At 42.0% G+C, this 19,065-nt stretch overlaps 1 protein-coding gene across 1 annotated transcript in view; it reads left to right on the top strand.

Moving 5' to 3' along the window:
• EPG5 (ectopic P-granules autophagy protein 5 homolog) overlaps positions 1–19,065 on the top strand; it is a 109,497-nt gene that overhangs the window by 57,074 nt on the left and 33,358 nt on the right. The window contains exons 26-31 of the mRNA XM_045459072.1: positions 1,317–1,488; positions 3,270–3,432; positions 12,361–12,503; positions 14,215–14,371; positions 17,286–17,480; positions 18,481–18,694. Of these exons, the coding sequence (XP_045315028.1) occupies positions 1,317–1,488; positions 3,270–3,432; positions 12,361–12,503; positions 14,215–14,371; positions 17,286–17,480; positions 18,481–18,694 (1,044 nt within the window). The remainder of the gene's footprint in view (positions 1–1,316; positions 1,489–3,269; positions 3,433–12,360; positions 12,504–14,214; positions 14,372–17,285; positions 17,481–18,480; positions 18,695–19,065) is intronic.

The following is a 19,065-nucleotide window of genomic DNA, read 5'->3' as shown; positions in this document are numbered from 1 at the left end:
AAGTCAGGAGTCTTTTCCAGTGATTAACATCCGACTTCGTTACTTTCTGTGCAGAGAGTAGTTGTTCTAGTGGAAAAACCCCAGCCATATGGGACGATCCCGTACTTGACCTGTTTGGAATGTTAAATTACATCTGTTTGGGGTGCAAACAATACAGGTCTTTTTATGCCAACTAAAATCATGGCTATTAAATTTTCTTTTATTTTTCTTAAGAACAGAAAATGGAATGCTGCATCTGGAATGAAGTCGGAAATTCATAGTAGTTCCTTAAGTATTTGTTGACTTGATTTATTGACTTGAAATTTCCTTGACCTCTCCTGTTCCCCATTACCTTACTGTTGAAAAGAGGCAGGTATGTGGCAGCATTTTTCTTCCTGTGCTCAGTCCCCACCTGCTGTATGGTATGTGTATAGTGCAGTGAAGAGAGAGGGTGGGAAGATAGGAATTTATTGATTTATTGGATACCTGTGTGGTCAGCTCTGTACTAGGTGTAGAAATACAAACATTTAGATTGGATTCACCACTATGACCCATGTGCAATCTAGTGCAAAGTTGGATGGACAGATTTGCCATCACTTTTCTCATATGGCACCTGGTTTCTTATTTGGATTCCATTTATTGAGTGAATGAATAAGTGGATGAGTGAAGAAACGACAATATGACTGTATAATGTAAGTTCTGTAGGAGTTTGTGTCCATGCCTTTGTTCATTTTAACTCGACTGGTCTCAGCCCTCCTGGTTAAACCTTGGCCTAATTTAAGATTTTTCCACTCAGCCATATTCCATAATGCCTGTTTCTTTTTCTCCTCTTCTCTGAAGTTTATCTGGATGATTGCATTAAACTCTTCACAGGACCACCCTCCCCGTCCCCCCGTCCATTGACTGGTGATGGCTGCCATCTTCGTCAGACTTGCTTTGAGAGTTCGCTAGATCCCCTTTACGCTAGTTTCAAGTCCACACACTTGAGCATGTCGTGCGAGACTGTCTAGGGTAATAATTTAAGATCGTGAGCTTTGACTCTTTAACTCTCAGTAAGGAAGGCTGTTTGAGGCTAGGAGTTGTGTTTAATCATACCACATGCTCATGAGCTCCTGACTCCTGGTAGAATATTAGTACCCCGGTGGGGGCTCCCTCAAAACTAGCAGGTAATGAAAGATAATGATTTTATTCATTTAGGCCACTGATGGTTTATGTAACTACTCTGTACATCTTCAACATTCTTCTCGAAGGTAACCAGCCAAAGCGTTGCACTCAATTAGTATGTTACTACCTAGTAGTAGCCTTTACTCAGTAAACGCGACTTAATTTTCTTTCAGCTAAAGAAAGGGTTTTAAGCAACTTGCGGAAGCACGAGGCTCCCCAGCCTCCCCTTGATCTGCACCCAGTGAGGCCTCCTGTGCCAGTCATTTCCTCGGCTGTGCTCCTGAGTCAGAAGGACACCACCCAGCTGGTGCGCACAGACCTGAATCTGTTGCAGCAGCAGGCCAGGTGAGACCGTGTGACCTCCAGGGTCATGCCCCTGTGCTTGCTGCTGGGACAGCTTGGATGCTTTAGTATCTTGAAGGGTTTCCTCATCAGCATTCTCTCCATGAGGATGATTTGACCAGGATGGCCCAGTCAGGTACCTCAGTTAGCCAAGTTGTGACAAGTCCTTTGGTTTCATGTTGAAAATGCGTGGTGCTTTCACGGACTAGGAATTTTACATTTCCTGTGGTGGCATTTCTGTGGGCCAGCAGTGCCAGCCAAGTGTTTCTTAAGCTTCTCCTGAGGAGACTTTCTGACACTGAAAAGATGGTATTAAAACGGTAGGCAATGAGATTTACTTTCTTTAGTCACTGCTTTGCTCCCTAACTCTCCATATTCTTTAATAAATTGCCTCAGGCACTTGATTAAAACGTGGGAAAATCGGGGCGCCTGGGTGGCGCAGTCGGTTAAGCGTCCGACTTCAGCCAGGTCACGATCTCGCGGTCCGTGAGTTCGAGCCCCGCGTCGGGCTCTGGGCTGATGGCTCAGAGCCTGGAGCCTGTTTCCGATTCTGTGTCTCCCTCTCTCTCTGCCCCTCCCCCGTTCATGCTCTGTCTCTCTCTGTCCCAAAAATAAATAAACGTTGAAAAAAAAAAAAATGTGGGAAAATCATTTAGTGCTCTGAGTTAAAGTAGATACAGAACGATTAACTCTTTGTTTTTTTTAAGTGTTTATTTTTGAGAGGGAGAGAGAGCGCGGGAGGGGCTGAGGGAGAGGGGGACAGAGGATCCCAAACAGGCTCCGCGCTGACCGCCCCATGCGGGGCTCAAACTCATGAACCGTGAGATCATGGCCTGAGTTGAAGTCTGACACTCACCCCACTGAGCCATCTAGGTGCCCCTGGAGCAATCAACTCTTTAAGGTTTTGGTTCCAGCTTCCGGTCTGGCGAGAAGGAGCGGGTGTGGAGTGAATCTGTTTCATGAAGTAGAAGAGTCTAATCTTTGTGAAGACACTGGGAATCGATCTCTTACTGGCTTTTGTTTTCCTTGGCTGCTCTTGGTCCAGGCATTGATTGTGTGCACGTGCATACAAATGTGCACCCCCGCCAGTGTGCGCACACACATGCCTACACAGTAACGTAACCGTATCAACACCCTTGTAAACAGCTTTGTCCATCTTTGACAGTTCAGTTTGAGTTGCTAATACCGAAGAAATCACTGGTGCTTACAAGCAAGGTACCCTTTAGAATGCTTTAATTAGGATGGATTCTCATTTGCTCTTGTATATTTAAGGGTCCACGTAAAAAACATCGTTAGTGTAATACAGATTCTAAATGAAGCTTCGTTCCTGGCTAAAAAGTTGTCCCACTTTTCCTTCCTTTTTAAAATTTCTTTAAAAAAAAATTTTTTTTTTTCAATGTTTATTTTTGAGAGAGAGACAAACACACAGAGGGTGAGTAGGGAAGGGGCAGAGAGAGAGGGAATCACAGAATCCGAAGCAGGCTTCAGGCTCTGAGCTGTCAGCACAGAGCCCGACTCAGGGCTCTAACCCATGAACCGTGAGATTGTAACCTGGGCCGAAGTGGGATGCCCAACCGATTGAGCCACCCAGGCGCCCCTAAAATTTTTTGTTAAGAAAAAGAGAGGATTTGGGTAAGGCTGGGCACACACCTTTGGTCTTTTGTTACTATAGGATACTTGGTCTTGATGCTCTCTGATGCAGGCTGGGGGGAACTGGAAGCCTTTATCACCTACCGTGAAACCTTTCCGAAGTCTTTCTTCTACTTCCTGATGATGTTTTTCAGAACTGCAGCTCTTCGAGAATCTCAGCAGGTTGCCCTGGATAGTGAGCTGTTGGACACAATGCCCAAGCAGTATGTTAATAGAGAAGAACAGACCACACTACATTTGGAGTGTAGAGGCAGTAGTGGTAAGAAATGCCAAGGAGCAGCAGTTGTAACAGTTCAGGTAAGATTGTTTAAGCTTCTTCTTAATTCAGAGAATTTTTAATTGAGTCCGTAATAGTGGCATATTGTTGAGAGAGACTGAAAGAAGTTTGTAGCACATGATTCACATCCTGAAACACTTAATACATTTGGGGGGGGTGAAGACCCACACAGAGCTGATCATGTATTTCCGTAAGTGCTCGTGTGTCCGACAAGGACAGAAATTCAAAGAAAAGCATAATCACTGAGAAGATCCTTAGAGGGTTTTAAATTGATCTTCAAAAGACTTTGATGATGATGGTTTGGATTCTGGTAGAAGGAATGTGGGAATGGAGTCCTCTGGACAATCATTTAGGGGTCAGTGGCTAGGTCAGGCTACTTCAGATTGTTTTTGGGTGTGGTGGTGGGAATTCACATTGGAAAGGATGATCACTTGGGAGCTCCAACTGTGTGCTGTGGTCGGTGGGGAGCCACTGAAGACAAACGTGGGGGGGGACGTGTGGAAAGCAGGTCAGTTGGACGGAGCCTGCCAACAGGCAAAGGAGAGACGTGCAACTCCGAGATTAGGAATTCAGCTGCCTCTTAGTGTCATCTTCTTGCACTGGAAAAACAGGCTTAATTAAGTTGGGTCTGTGATATTGAAAGGACTTCAGAATGGAGCTTAACTTTAGCCAGCACATCGTAGCACTTGCTTTATGCCTGACTCTGTGTAAACACTCTACAGAACCTATCCTCACGGCATCTCTGTGAGGTGGGAATTCGGGTTATCTTGTTTCCGGACGGGGAAGTAAAGGCATAGAAAGGTTAAGTTTCATACCCAGAGTGACACAGCCACCGAGTGACAGAACCAGGGAGACCCGGGCAGGCTGGCTGCAGAACACAAGCTCCTTACTCGCTGCACCCTAGTCCTTCTGCGAGGGACTTCGGGTCCCCAGAGCTGGGGAGGAAATGCTCAGAGGTTGGCTACCGCATTTGCACAAACATAGCTCCTCTTTTTTTGTTAGCTTTTAGAAATCAGGGAAAACTTAGTTTACTGACTCTTGGTTGTCTTTCATAAATTTCTTTTTGTGCTTCCTCATTTGAGCAGTTCTGATGTATTCTTCATCAGTCTCCTCGGGAGCCTATTTTCTCTAAAATGTCCTCTCTGAAATAACTTATACACTTGTCTTTTTCGTTACCTTCATAATTTGTTTTTGATAAAATAACATATTTGTATGCATCTAAAGTTAAGAAATTTGACATGGGATGTGAGACTCCCAAACACTGAGAGAACATCTTTGGCCAGGTGTTTTATAAAGTTAATTTTCTTTCAGTGTACTTTTCCCCCAGTTACTAATGTTTTAGTAACACTAGGTGGGAGCATTTAAGAAGGATCACTTGCTAAAATAATGGAGCTTGGAGATAAGTCTGCTGATTTAGGACCGAATTTGATTTGGTGTAAAAAAAAAAAAAAAAAAAGAAATGTATCAAGTTCTAATTAAAAAGGGTGTCTTGGGGCGCCTGGGTGGCGCAGTCGGTTAAGCGTCCCGACTTCAGCCAGATCACGATCTCGCGGTCCGTGAGTTCGAGCCCCGCGTCAGGCTCTGGGCTGATGGCTCAGAGCCTGGAGCCTGTTTCCGATTCTGTGTCTCCCTCTCTCTCTGCCCCTCCCCCGTTCATGCTCTGTCTCTCTCTGCCCCAAAAGTAAAAATAAAAACGTTGAAAAAAAAAAAATTTTTAATAAAAAAAAAAAAAAAAGGGTGTCTTACTACCAATCTGTGCCTTCAGAAATACGGTATTTTTCCGTATTTTGGAATTACACATCTTTGCCAGGCTGTTATTACTGTACAGAGAAGGGAATTCTCCTAAGATGCATTTTATTAAGTGACTTGGTAAGATAAGTACAAAAATGTTTTTTCAGTTCTGGCTAATAGCTTGCTCTGTGAAGAGTCATGAATACTTACTGCCCAGCCAAAAACCAGTTCTCTTTGCCTGACCGCCTGTTAACTCTCAGGGTCTTGTTGTGGTGGGCAATACCACCGGGCTGACTTGGGAGCTTCAGCTCCCAGCCTGTCAGTGACCTGGCTTTTTCCTTTTCAGAAAAAGTCATCATAATCTTGATTTCTGAACTCTTGAATTGAAATTTCTTTTATAAGCTTTTGCTTTGTTAATTCTGAAATAGAAAGGTATACTTTTCCTGAAATACCTTCTAAGTAATTCTGATAAGACAGAGATTGGAAAGCAGATGATTTAGGATAAGGACTCAAATGAATGTGGCTTAGATTTTATTTTTACAGACAACACAAAAAATATTTCTGCTTTATTTTCTCAAAAGAAAAATTGGTAAATGCAAAGATTGCTTGAAGAAAAAAGAAAAAAAAAAAGAAAGGACAGAGAAGAAAAGGAGATTTTATAGAGACCTAAAGAATTTGAAAAAATAGCTGTGTTTTATGGCCATAATCTCTTTAGAAATATCTAAGTTTTCTTAAAAAGCACATTCTAATTTTCTGCTGGCCTTACTAGTTTGCCCAGCACCCTGACTTTCAGTTCTGTTTGGGAAGATCTAGAAACTGGGAGACTCCCACTGATGGCTCCTATCAATATTGACAACAGTATTTACTTCAGCCGTTAATTTTGCCTGATGATGCAGACGTGACAGAGGAATGGAAAATGTGAAGATGGCAGCTTTTGTAGTCTGATTTATTTTTTATTATTTTATTTTTCTTATTTAATTTACTTTTTAAAAAAGTTTATGTATTTATTTTGAGATAGAGAGCAGGTAAGGGGCAGAGAGAAGGAGAAACAGAATCCCAAGCAGGCTCCATGCAATCAGTGCAGAGCCAGATGTGGGGCTCAGACCCACTAACTGCAAGATCATGACCTGCACTGAGATCAAGAGTCGGATGCTTAACTGACTAAGCCACCCAGGCACCCCATATTTTTCTTATTTTAGAGAGAGAGAGAGAGAGAGAGAGAGAGATTGCGCAAGTGGGCAAGAGGGGCAGAGGGGGAGAAGAGAGAGAATCTTAGGCAGGCTTCATGCTCAGCACAGAGCCAGACTAGGGGTTTAATGCCACAACTCGGATCTTGACCTGAGCTGAAGTCAAGAGTCAGACGCTCAACCAGCTGAGCCACCCAGGTGCCTTGTAGTCTGATTTAAATAGGATTTCTTTGGAACGTTACATAGTAGTTGCTAACTAAGGTTGTCCAGGCGGTACTTGCTGGTTGATACTTCTAGGAATTGAAGATAAAAACTTTTTTTGGCTACTCATCAATAGCTAAGAGCAAGGTAGAGGAAAGTTGAAACTCTAGCTGCCATGACATTAGGACGTTATCTAATCTATGCAAGTCAGTTAGGTTTGCTCTGAGTTTTGGCCAGAGATTGTACTTGAGTTTAAAGCTGTCTCGTTACACAAATGGATGACTTTGGTTATGGATGTCGGGGAGGGAAGGTGAGTTCTGATTGTTTATTACTCATCAGGAAATTGTCTCTGGGAGAGCATATGTCATGCAGAGGGTAGGTTGTGTTGCTTTTGTACATAGAATTATATCCTCTCTGTATGCGTGTGTCTAGGGACCACTTCATGGCTATAATACAGTAGTTTTGATCCTGTTTAACGTCATTTTATTATCTGGAGATGTTGAACGTCATGAGGTCTCTTCTAGTCCCTCCAAATCACTAGCCACTTTGTAGTTTCCCTCCAGAATGCCTTTCCATCAATGCAACCCTTAGATTGCTGGTTGTGCTTGCGTCTACCCCTGATCCCCATAGTCATTTGTGACATTGGCTGCTTTTGCCTACTGTTTGTGTTGGAGTTCATAATCTAGAGTGGGTGTGTGAATGGTCTTTAGTGAGTCAGTGAAGTCCCTGAAAGTATATGGAATTTTTTTGTTCTGGATAGTTCATAACTTCAGTAGATCCTTGGTAGTCTATGACCACTGAAAGGATTAACCCATATGTTGCTGACTCCTACTCTGCTTTTCTAGTCCAGAATTCTCTGAGTTCCAGATCTAGATTTCCACCTGCCTATGTGATTTTCTGTGAATGTCCCATAAATACTTCAAACTCCACAGGTCCCAGCCTAATCCAATTTTTACCCTCCAAACCTGTTTTTCCTGTAAAGGAAGTGGGGACCTGGGCATCAGTGTCATCTCCCCACCCTCATACTCCCCATCTAGTTACTTTCCAAGTCATACTGGTTCTGCTTCTGAAATGACTTTACATTTGTTTCTTTCTCTTTGTTCCCATTGCCATTGTCCCCTGGTAGGCCCACATTACTTTTCCCCTGAACCACTACATAAGGCTTCCTTTCTATAGACTCTCTCCCTGTCCAGTCCGTTTTCCATTCTGCCACATTCATCTTTTTTTTTAAAATTTTTTTTTAACTTTATTTATTTTTGAGAGAAAGAGACAGAGTGTGAGTAGGGGAGGGGCAGAGAGAGGGAGACACAGAACTGGAAGCAGGCTCCAGGCTCTGAGCTGTGAGCACCGAGCTCGACGTGGGGCTCGAACTCACGAGCAGTGAGATCATGACCTGAGGTGAGGTCAGAAGCTTAACCGACTGAGCCACCCAGGCGCCCCTGCCACATTCATCTTTTTAAACACAAATCTAATCACATTTCCAGGCGAAAACCTAACATTGACTATCCGGTATCTAAAAGGAATAGGACCCTTCGGATCCCCCCATAATCTATTCTTGATGAGTTTCTAGTGGCATCATTTACCCTTTCCTAATCCCTGAACATTTTTTTTCTAGCCACATAGGCTTTTTCCATTCTCCAAACATGACATGCATGTTCCTACCTTCTCTCTCGGGCATGTGCTGTTACTTGTTCTCCCACACCCATTCGTGAGCTCCTTCCTCTCATCCTTCCATGCTCGGTTCAGGCAGCATCTCTTGAGGTCTTTCTCAGCCCCTCTAGTCAGACTGAGATAGTCCCTCCTTTCATAGCAGCTTTTGCATAAATGCTGTTGTATTCACCTGCTATTTTTCTCACCGGTCTGTGAACTGCTGAGGAATAGAGTTCCTGCCCTTAGTCATCTGTATTTCTGTACCATCTAGCATGGCTCCTGGCACATAATAGGTGCCCTTTCTCGCCCCTGAATGAGTCAGTGAAAACCACCAGCGCATCAACCACCAGCGCGTCTATCATGAGGTTATGTTACAACTTGTTTTGTATTATCATTACCTTGTCACACTGTTACTAGATTTTGAGTTGCATGAGGGTCAGGACCTTGTCTTATTCCTGTTTCTGTTGTTAATGCCTCACACAGTCCGTGCCATAGAACCAGTGTGTTTGAAGGAACGAACCGTAGATTTATATTCTTCACAAGTAAACCCCCTGATTTTAACTAGCTTTAGGGATTTTGTAGATATTATTTGGCTGGAAGGTGGAACCTTTTCCTACTGGAAATTAGCCGTCATTCTGTGTGTTTACCGTAGGCCAACTTAATGCTTTCCATACAGAATCTCCAGCCTCACACACTGCTGCACTTTTCGCTCTACTACAAATGTCTCCTAGGCGGTCAGTCTTGGAAGCGATAAGGATTGTCTTCCTTCCATACATGAGATTATTTCCCAACTCTGTTCAGAGCACTTCTTATCACATGCTTGGGCACTCTCATATCCCAGGCAACATGCCGGTGACTGTTAATCTTCACAAAGTGGGGATGAGAAAATAGGTTCAGAGAGTCTCAGAGACTTGCCAAAACCACACAGCTAGTAAGTGGCTCAGCTGAAATTCAAGCCCACGTCTATTTGAACTCAAGACCCAGGCTTTCCCAGGAAGTATTGGGAAATGAAGCCATTTGCTTTTAGCTGTTTCTGCTCCAGCTTCTGAAGACTAGGTTAGCTGTACAATTCTGAGTAAGCTGAGTAAGCTGAGTAATCTCTCTAAATTAACACATGTACCATTTTCTCTCTCTGAGTTGGTGTGACAGGATCATCTTCTTTTTCAGTGATTAGAGAATTCATGGATCGGATCAATTTTTTAAAATCAACTTCATGGGGAATGACTTTATATTTTAAATATAAATTTTGAGATTAAAATGCAAGAGTATATTTTAAATATAATTTTAAATGGCTCACTTGTAAAGATTTCAAATTGTATCATGAACATATTTCATTGCTTAATAGAATTTTTCGTGAGGGAAAAGCCCTGGAAATTTCCAGCCATCTGCAAATGTTTGAACTATGTATAGCTTGTTTGGGGTATACAAAAGCCAAATATGTTTTATGGGAAGTGAGACGTGCTTCTTCTGTGGTCGTCTCTCCCAATAGAAGGCTCTAATAATTCAGTGATATTCCCTGAGGAAATGGGGTGATTTATAATAGGGTTCCTTTTGTTGGACTTCGGTATTGTGGGGCATGTGTGCCAGACCCAGGATTGATTTATTATCATGTGAAAATTTTGCTCCATCCTAGAAGTGAAAGATGGAAAAGACCCACTGAGGGCCTCACAGTACTGTAAGATCCGACTCGCTTCGTCCAGCTTGCACATGGCTTTGTCTGCTTACAGTGACTCCAGCGCACCCCCCGCCCCCCGCCCTCGCCGCTTTGTGCCGTTGTCTCCAACTTCTGGCGATTGTGAGCTGCCAGGCACTCAGCCCCTCTTCCGCCCTAGCGAGCAGAGAAAATTCTCTGTAGAGCTGGGAACAATGAGCAAAAATAAGTAGACTGGGAAATAATGAGAACTTTGAGGTGCTTTTGTGTGTGAGGATGTCTGAACTTTCCTCGGTGCTTTGCCTTATTCCTGGGCATCTGTGGTTTGTCCGGCGTGGGGTGGCAGTTCTGCAGCGCCAGTCCCTTGACGGCATTTCCCGGGTCAGGGCACCTCTGTCCTTTCTCTCTTGTGCTTCCCTCCATCCTCACTGTCTTCCTCCCTCCCCTCACGTTCTTTCATTTCCTCCCTGTTTGCCTGCTTTCTCTCCAGGCCAGCCAAGGGCCGTGGCCCTCAGAGACCCCACCTCATTGCACTCGGTGACACGTTAGGCATCGAAACTGTGCAGACTCCTGACCACGTTTTAGGCTGTTCAGCATTGGTCTTTGATTTGAGAGGTTGGAAATTTAATATTTATGTTGATGCATTATGTGGTCTAATGGAAGTCATTTAATCATCTTATCTTTCATTTCTCCAATAGTAGAAATTAAAATAATTGTTAACATCATATGTTCTTGGATCTTCACCTTCATGGCTTTTGATTCAGACTAACAGCTTATTTTCATCTTTAAGTAAGAAGCTTTGTAAAGCTTTTTAATATGACATTGGTGAGTTTGATGGGAGAAAGTTATCATGATCATGAAAGCAGGCACTCCGTGTACTGTCAGAGTTGTGCTATACTGGGGTGCTGGGTAGAACAAAACAAATAGCACCATTGCCCTCCAGTAGCCTTTCATCTGGAATTTACGATAATAACTCTGGCAGGGACATCAGCACCTCAGTTAAATACGTTTGTGAATTAAATATTTACATTATTTACAAACAAAGGATATCTGTAATCACTGCAGAGGTGGCTAAAGACTGGGTTTGGGCATGTGTGTATAAAGGAAAATGTAGACCCTTTGCTGACTCAGTGATTGGAGGAGACCGTTGGAGGAGAGTGTAGGATTTAACATTCCCGCCTTCTGAATGTTCTCATCTCTTCAGCATTCTCTGCTATGCCTGCAAGGTAAGTCCACATTCCCTAGCCTGCTCCAAAGGACTCCCCAGGACAGGAACCCCGCTCCGTAGTCTGACTGCTCTGTGCTCTCCAGCCCTGACCTCCTGCCTGGCTGGGCTTCTCTTTGCTGTCCCTCTGTCCTCTTGTCCCCCACAACTGCCACATGGGTTGTGTCTTTGTGTTGCAGCCTGGGCCTAGGATATGTTTTGCATCATTCACATCCAAAAGGGGACATCGAAATGTACAAACAAAGCAGTATCACATAGGTCACCATCAACTAGTTAGAGAAAAGGGATATTAATAATCCCCTCAAATAGGAAAGACATAATCTTAAAGAAAGGCTAATTGTTTAGATTGAAATAGATTTAGTTTTTTTTTTTTTTAAACTCAATACTTTCTCCATTGTCACGTCTTTACTGAGAACGAGTAAATATTTCATCAGTGACAAGCTTTCGGGAACCACTGAATCAGTCACTTGCTCTTTCATAGGTGTGCAACTGATTGGCGCACTAATTGTATTTTTTCATATTTTGTTGTTTTATAATTGGATATGTTTTCTTCCTTTCAAAAGGGCAAGTGTTTTATTAACAGCATCTGTGTCGTGCTCTTTGTATGCTTGGCACACATGAGATGTGCACCCTAGTGGTTTAGGTTGACGTGTATGTGCTTTTTGGGTGGGGAGAATGGAGAGTGGTCAGGGCTCAGGGGAGGGGGTCAGTGGAGGAGACGCTTGGTGTGCTTCCAGGAAAACCTCAGTGGTAGAAGACATTGAGTCTGTTTGTTTTTTTTTTTTAATTTTTTTTTTTAAATCTTTATTTATTTTTGAGAGAGAGAGAGAGACAGACAGAATATGAGCAGGGGAGGGGCAGAGAGAGAGGGAGACACAGAATCTGAAGCAGGCTCCAGGCTCCACGCTGTCAGCACAGAGCCTGACGCAGGGCTCGAACTCACAAACTGTGAGATCATGACCTGAGCCGTAGTCAGACGCTCAACCGACTGAGCCAGCCAGGTGCCCCGAGTCTGTTTTTGATGAGAATCGGGGAATCAAAACATAAGTGACAGAGAGCATATCCTACAAAAGACTGAACCAGTGATAAACTCGCTCCAGTTTGATCCTTCATGAAAAACCTGAGATTCTTGAGTAGTTTTTTGACATTTTTTTCCCTACCCCTCTCCTCTTCAACTGAGAATTTTGAGTTATAATATTAATTATAGTAATAGTTCTTCATCAGATGCTCAGTATATTTATAATATTTGCTTTAGGAACATAGCAAGGACAAAAAAGGTCTTGACCACTTTAATCTTTCTTAGTTTGAAGGTATGCATAAAAATGAAGCAGTAAGCCAACAGCTTCATGTTTTGCGAAAAGAAGTGAAGCAGTTGCAAGCAGAAGCTGCTAAACCACCATCACTTAATGTTGTGGAAGCTGCTGTTCACGCGGAAAACTTGATTACGTAAGTTTTGAGGGCATTATAATTTAAAATGCAATGTTGTTATTATTGATAGTAATCGTACATGCTACTATACCCCCAGACACCCACTAATTAAATTAGTACAGGATCAGCAAACAATGGCCTTTGGACCAAGTCTGGCCTGCCACCTATTTTTATAAATAAAGTTTTATTGGAACATAGCCATGTCCATTTATTTACTTAATGTGCATGGCTTTATACCACAATGGCAGAATTGAATAGTTGTGACAATTTATGGCCCATAAAAACATAAAATATTTACTGGTTGGTCCTTTATAGAATAAGTTTGCTGACCCCTGAATTATGAGATGATACAGCACATTGAAGTTCAATCATGGAGAGATTGAGTGCTTAAGTTTTATATCAAAGTTGCATTTACCCAGGAAGTCAGCATTGTCAGCTCAGATTATAGAGCAGAGTTTGAAGGGGAATTGCTCAGGGGAATTAGGTTCTCAAGTATAGTTGCCAGCTTGCATTTGGCCATCATGGCTTTTCCCTTGGAGCTCCTGGCTTACCCTCAATGTCTTCTTTCTTCCTAAAGCCACCAGGGCATAACTTGGGAGAGTGTTTGACCCTGCCTTTTACTTTAAGGTGGTTCCACATTCTAGTACCAGCAACTAATCCCCCAGCAGATCGGGGTAGTGGTGTGTGGGGTGGGGCATTGAGTTCTTTTGTGGATTGGACTGGGGGTCCAGGGAGGAAGGAGATGAGGTGAATAAGAAGTTGATGTGTCTTTTACTAGCAAAGGAACTCAAAACAGCCTGAGACTTAGAAGAGATATCTTTGTTCTGGGATCTTATTCTATATAGAAATCTCTTTCTGTGACACGGGTTTTAAAATTTAGAGAGGGGCACCTGAGTACTCAATTAAGCATCCAACTTTTACTCAGATCATGATCTCGCGGTTCACAGGTTTGAACCCCGCGTCAGGCTCTTTGCTGAAAGCTCAGAGCCTGGAGCCTGCTTCAGATTCTGTGTCTCCCCCTCTCTCTGCCCCTCCCGGGCTCATGCTCTGTATCTCGCTCTCTCTCAACAAGAAATAAAAACATGTAAAAAGAAATATTAAAAAATTTAGAGAAATAAGTAATTAAATTAATTAAAAATGTATATTATATAAGGAATACACAAAGTTAAAGAATTATGAATTACATATGAAATATGAAACATTTAAGAATATTTAAAAAAAATTTTTGTAATGTTTATTCTTTGAGAGAGAGAGAGAGAAAGAGAGAGAGACAGCATGAGCTGGGGAGGGGCAGAGAGAGGGAGACACAGAATCTGAAGCAGGCTCCAGACTCTGAGCTGTCAGCACAGAGCCTGATGCAGGGCTCGAACTCAAGGACTAGGAGATCATGACCTGAGCCGAAGTCAGCCGCTTAACTGACTGAGCCACCCAGGGGCCCCTAATAAGGGTAAGAATATTAATAATATATATGATTCCATCCCTCCCCCCCGGAGGACGTAAAATCATTTCCGTGTATTAAAAATAAGTTGTTGGGTCAAGGTAGAAGATACTTATCTACCCCATGAATCTTTTTTTCCCCATGAAATATTTTTAAAGTGACATTTATTTGGGGGCTCTGAAGGACTCTTAAGAATATTGCCTGTGTGAGAAGTGTAGAGTACCACGGAAGTACTTGTGCGTCTGTATTCTCTTATTGTAGACCAGTAGCCTCACCTGTATTTTCCCACAGGGCCCTAGTGAATGCCTACAAGTTGCAGCCTACCCCTGGGGTTCAGAAGGTTGGCATTAGCCTCTTCTTTACTGTTGTGGATTATGTCAGTGATGAGACTCAGCGCCATCCTCCCACAAGGCAATTCTTTACTTCATGCATTGAGATCTTGGGACAGGTAAGGTAATTCTGTGTTTTTAGCCTGACTCACATATATTGAATCTCTGTAGCATCCTCATTAGTTATAGTGAGGGTTGAATTCAGACTTCTGTTACACGTTCAGAGTCTCACATAAGTCAGAAGCCCCTTTGAATTGTTGACTTCTCAAGATGCGATTAAAATTGTTGGTATAGAATTTTGCTTCCCATACAAGAGATATTAAGTTACTCATATTTGAAAGTCTGGGAGACCTCAAACTTTTTCATATGCTTTTTGTGTTATTAACAATAACAAGCTCTTTATTATTTATAAAATGCTCTCCACTTCATCCTCACAGTGACTCTGAATGATTGATATCCTTTTCATTTTAAAGGTGAAAACACAGGGGCGCCGGGTGACTCAGTCGGTTAGGTGTCCGACTTCGGCCCAGATCACGATCTCACAGTTCATGGGTTCGAGCCCCGCGTTGGGCTCTGTGTTGACAGCTCAGAGCCTGGAGCCTGCTTCAGATTCTGTGTCTCCCACTCTCTCTCTCTGCCCCTCTCCCACTCACGCTGTCTCTCTCTCTCAAAAATAAACATTAAAAACAGTTTAAAGATGAGAAAACAGGTCTCTAAAAAATGAAATAACTTGCCTAAAGAATATGGCTGGTCAGTGCTGGAGCTGAGCCTGTATCCCGCGTCGTCTGTCTCAGTCCATGTTCGCTCCACCTCTCCACTGCTGTCTCCCAGTTGCTATTCTCAGTCCCCATTTCTTGATTTGACTTACTATTAAAAATACGGATATTTAACAAGGCAAGGGCAATGTATCCATGCACATTTGTGAAATATGTCATAAAGGAAAGGAAAGCCACTTGATGGAAAATATGTAAACACTAACCATATACTCTTACCCAAATTCAATGGAATGAGCCCTCAGTTATTAGATACTTATAAGGGGACAATATAGAACAGAAAATAAAATAGATTTTTAAGTAGTTTTTTTCCCTTGATTTTAAAATTGATGTATGCTTATGATAAGCAATGCAGACAATATAAAAAGTGTAAAGAAGAAACATTTCTCAATTCTAACCTCCTGGAGATAGACACTGGTTACAGAGCTAAACATTTTATTATAGTTTATCTTGTGTATGTATGTTTATTAGTGTGTTGTGTGTGTGTGTGTGTGTGTGTGTGTTTGTATGTAGAAATGATGTATCATTCCTATATACGGCTAAATAGATAAACTTCCTCAGAAATGGGCAAGTGCTATTTTGTAACCTCGTGTTTTTCATTCAAACACAACTTCTAGACATTATTCTGTGTTTATAAATATAGACTGATATCATGGTCTTTAATACATACTGTTCCATGTTACAGATATATTGTAATGTATGGAACCCAGGGCCCTGGATGGATATTTAGGTAGTTTGTTTGTTTTGCTAGAATAAGCCTGAGATAAATGTTCTTCCACATCTCTGTGAACTTGGACTATTTTTTCCAGGATAATTTCCTAGAAGTAGGGTTGCTATGTCAAAGGGACTAACATTTGATATATATTGTCAACAGTGCCCTGTTCCCACTACCATAGCAGGGTTTGAATTTATTGCTCTCCATACCATAACCAGTGTTAAGAATGATGATTCTTTTATTTTATTTTTTAATTTTTTTTTTTCAACGTTTATTTATTTTTGGGACAGAGAGAGACAGAGCATGAACAGGGGAGGGGCAGAGAGAGAGGGAGACACAGAATTGGAAACAGGCTCCAGGCTCTGAGCCATCAGCCCAGAGCCCGACGCGGGGCTCGAACTCACGGACTGCGAGATCGTGACCTGGCTGAAGTCGGACGCTTAACCGACTGCGCCACCCAGGCGCCCCGAGAATGATGATTCTTTTAAAGTCTTGCTAATCTAAAAGGGGAAGTGTACTTTGTTATTATTTTAAGTTGGATTTCTTTAAGTATTTGTTAACTTGCATGACTTTTATATGTTTATTGGCCATTTATTATTTTTTGTGATTTGCTAGTTATTGACCTTTGCACATTTTCTGTTGCAGAATTTCTTATTTTTTGATTGCTTTGAAAGAGCTCCTCAGACTATTAACCTGGTATCTGGAATATGTTCTAAATTGATTTTTCTATTTTGTCATTTTCCTTTTATTTTATCATACTTCTTGCCTTATAGAAGGTACAATTTTTGTACATTCAAATCTCTCAGTCCTCTTAGTATTTCTTTCTGCCTGTGGTCCAGCTTATCGGAGCTTTCCTGGCCCTGAGATTATTCAAATACTCACTTACATCCAGTACTTGAAACATTAGTGATCTTGATTATATATCAGTAGTTAAAGTTAGCTTTTTAAAAGTATTGAAAGCACATCTCAATAATATCTATAACCTAGAGGTTTTGTTTTCTTGACAAAATGTTGATACTTAGTGGGGGCGCCTGGGTGGCTCAGTAGGTTGATCATCTGACTTTGGCTCAGGTCATGATCTCATGGTTCATGAGTTCAAGCCCCATGTCAGGCTTTGTGCGGACAGCTCAGAGCCTGGAGCCTGCTTCGGATTCTGTGTCTTCGTCTTTCTCTGCCCTCCCCTGCTCGTGCTTTGTATCTCTCTGTCAAAAATAAACATTAAAAAAAAAAAAATGCTGATACTCAGTAATCATGGTAGGCACCTTGCAAATTTCTGGATTCAGATTATCCCAATATTTTAATCTTTTAAAAATTCTCTATGACTTGTCCAAATCAAATTAATGGATTATCCAGAATTTTTAATATCACTTCCATTAGAAGTGTTAGGTTTATCTGTGATGATTTTAGATTTTTTTTTATTGTTCCACATTTTCATTTAGAAAACCTTCTGTTTGCCTTACACACTAGCCCTTAAAACTTGGTTGTATAAATAAAAGTTGGGGAGGGGAGAATTTGGTGACATTTTCCCTTTCTGATTCTCTCAAGGTGTTTATCAGTGGCACTAAGTCAGAATGCAGAAAAGTACTTGAGACTATTCTGAAGAATAGAAGGCTGTGCTCTCTCCTGTCCCCTTTCTTCACTCCCAATGCTGCACCTGAGGAGTTCATTCAGCTCTATGGGAAAGTGGTGAAGTTTCTAAGTGAGGACAACAGTGATATGATTTTCATGCTGCTGACCAAGGTGAGATGTGATTCTGTGCTGATGCTATCACTGAAACGTAGGATCTAGTGTCGTTTCCGCTCTGTAGAAATGAAAGGCCCCCTGGAGTTCTGTTTCCAGGTAGACCCTTTCCGCATTTTGTATCGTCTTCAAGCAGCCTTTCCGTGTGGGGGCAGTGGTTGTGTCGTGTAGGGCAGTCTTATTCCTCATAGTAGAGAAAGGACTTTGCTCCCGAGCCCTCTTTAGAAACAGTACAGCTTTGAAATATTCATAATAGTAATTTAGTGCATCCTTCTTTTGACTATATCCTGAATTTATGCCGAAAATGTGTTTGATAAATGAGTTGTAATATATCAAAGTCTCTCATATTTGGAATAAGCCAGATATAAACAAATTGCCTTTGTCCTCATTCTGAGTAGAATATTAACTGAGACCTAGGCAATGAATTTACTTTGCCACTTGAGAATTACAGAGCCTTAGTGATTTTGCCTTCAATTGTATTTCTCTGACATCCATAAATCATAAAACCTAGGCATTTTTCTTTAGGGCCTAGAGACTGCTTTCAGTCTGTAATGGGGGAGAACAGGCTTTATAGTTGGGAATTCTGGAAGGTGATAGATAACAACACCCTGAATTTTTATTAACTGAGATAGGTAACTGCCATAGACACGGAAACATGGCTCTTTTAGATGGAGACAGTCGCCTAAGTGGCTGCTCCTTTTTTTGGCAGAGTGTGGATTCTTGCCTAGGAGGGAAAACTTAACCAAAAGTTTACTATACAAAAAAGCACACGGAACCGAGAAAGCTTTGTCCCTGTGGCCCAGAGCGCAGAGATGGAGGCTTCCGGGTGCCTGTTAATTATTGACCTCCGCTCAGTACTTGATTATAAATTCTAGTTTCAGTTTTTGTAAAAAGCCAAATGCTCAGTGGTCTTTGACTTTAAGTTTGCACATCATCTTCTCTACTTCAGCTAATTTCCCCGTGTCAGTAAAACTGCTTCTTGTCTCTTTTTTCTTTTTAGTTCGATCTTAAGCAATGGTTAAACGCCACTAAACCTCCTCTGTCTGATCGTACCAGGCTTCTGGAGTCCATTCACTTGGCACTTACTGCCTGGGGCCTTGAACCAGATGAAGATATTTTGATGCCTTTTAATCTTTTCTGTAAGCACTGGACTTACCTTCTTCTCTACCAGTTCCCTGACCAGTACAGTGACATTCTCAGGCTGCTGATGCAAAGTAAGTGGCTTTTAATTGTGACTGATTAGATTGCAGCGAATATTTGATGTGACATTTACCATTCTATGGATGTCATCTAAAAATGTAAAAATAAGACAAGTACGCAGGAGTTTAGAATTGCTAATTTTTACCTAAAGTGCTTGACAAACCGAAAGCTGTTTGTAGAAGAGGGCAGTGATGGTCTTAGTGATTGTCCTAAACGTTTGGATGGGTCCTGATTCAATAAGGCAGCACTTAGTATGTGGTGTTGGGGTCCACAGTCGTGCACCCACCTCTTTCCCTTGACTTTGCAACCGTCCGGAACTGGGCCGGGGTAGACATGCGCCTGCTTCCTCTGTTGACTGCAGATTTGGTGAGAGAAGGAAGTTGCT

The sequence above is a fragment of the Leopardus geoffroyi genome, chromosome D3, assembly GCF_018350155.1.
Source record: "Leopardus geoffroyi isolate Oge1 chromosome D3, O.geoffroyi_Oge1_pat1.0, whole genome shotgun sequence".
In the NCBI taxonomy this organism is placed as follows: domain Eukaryota; kingdom Metazoa; phylum Chordata; class Mammalia; order Carnivora; family Felidae; genus Leopardus; species Leopardus geoffroyi.
The sequence above is the reverse complement of the archived record's forward strand: the minus strand, read 5'-3'. Positions and strand labels throughout refer to the sequence as shown.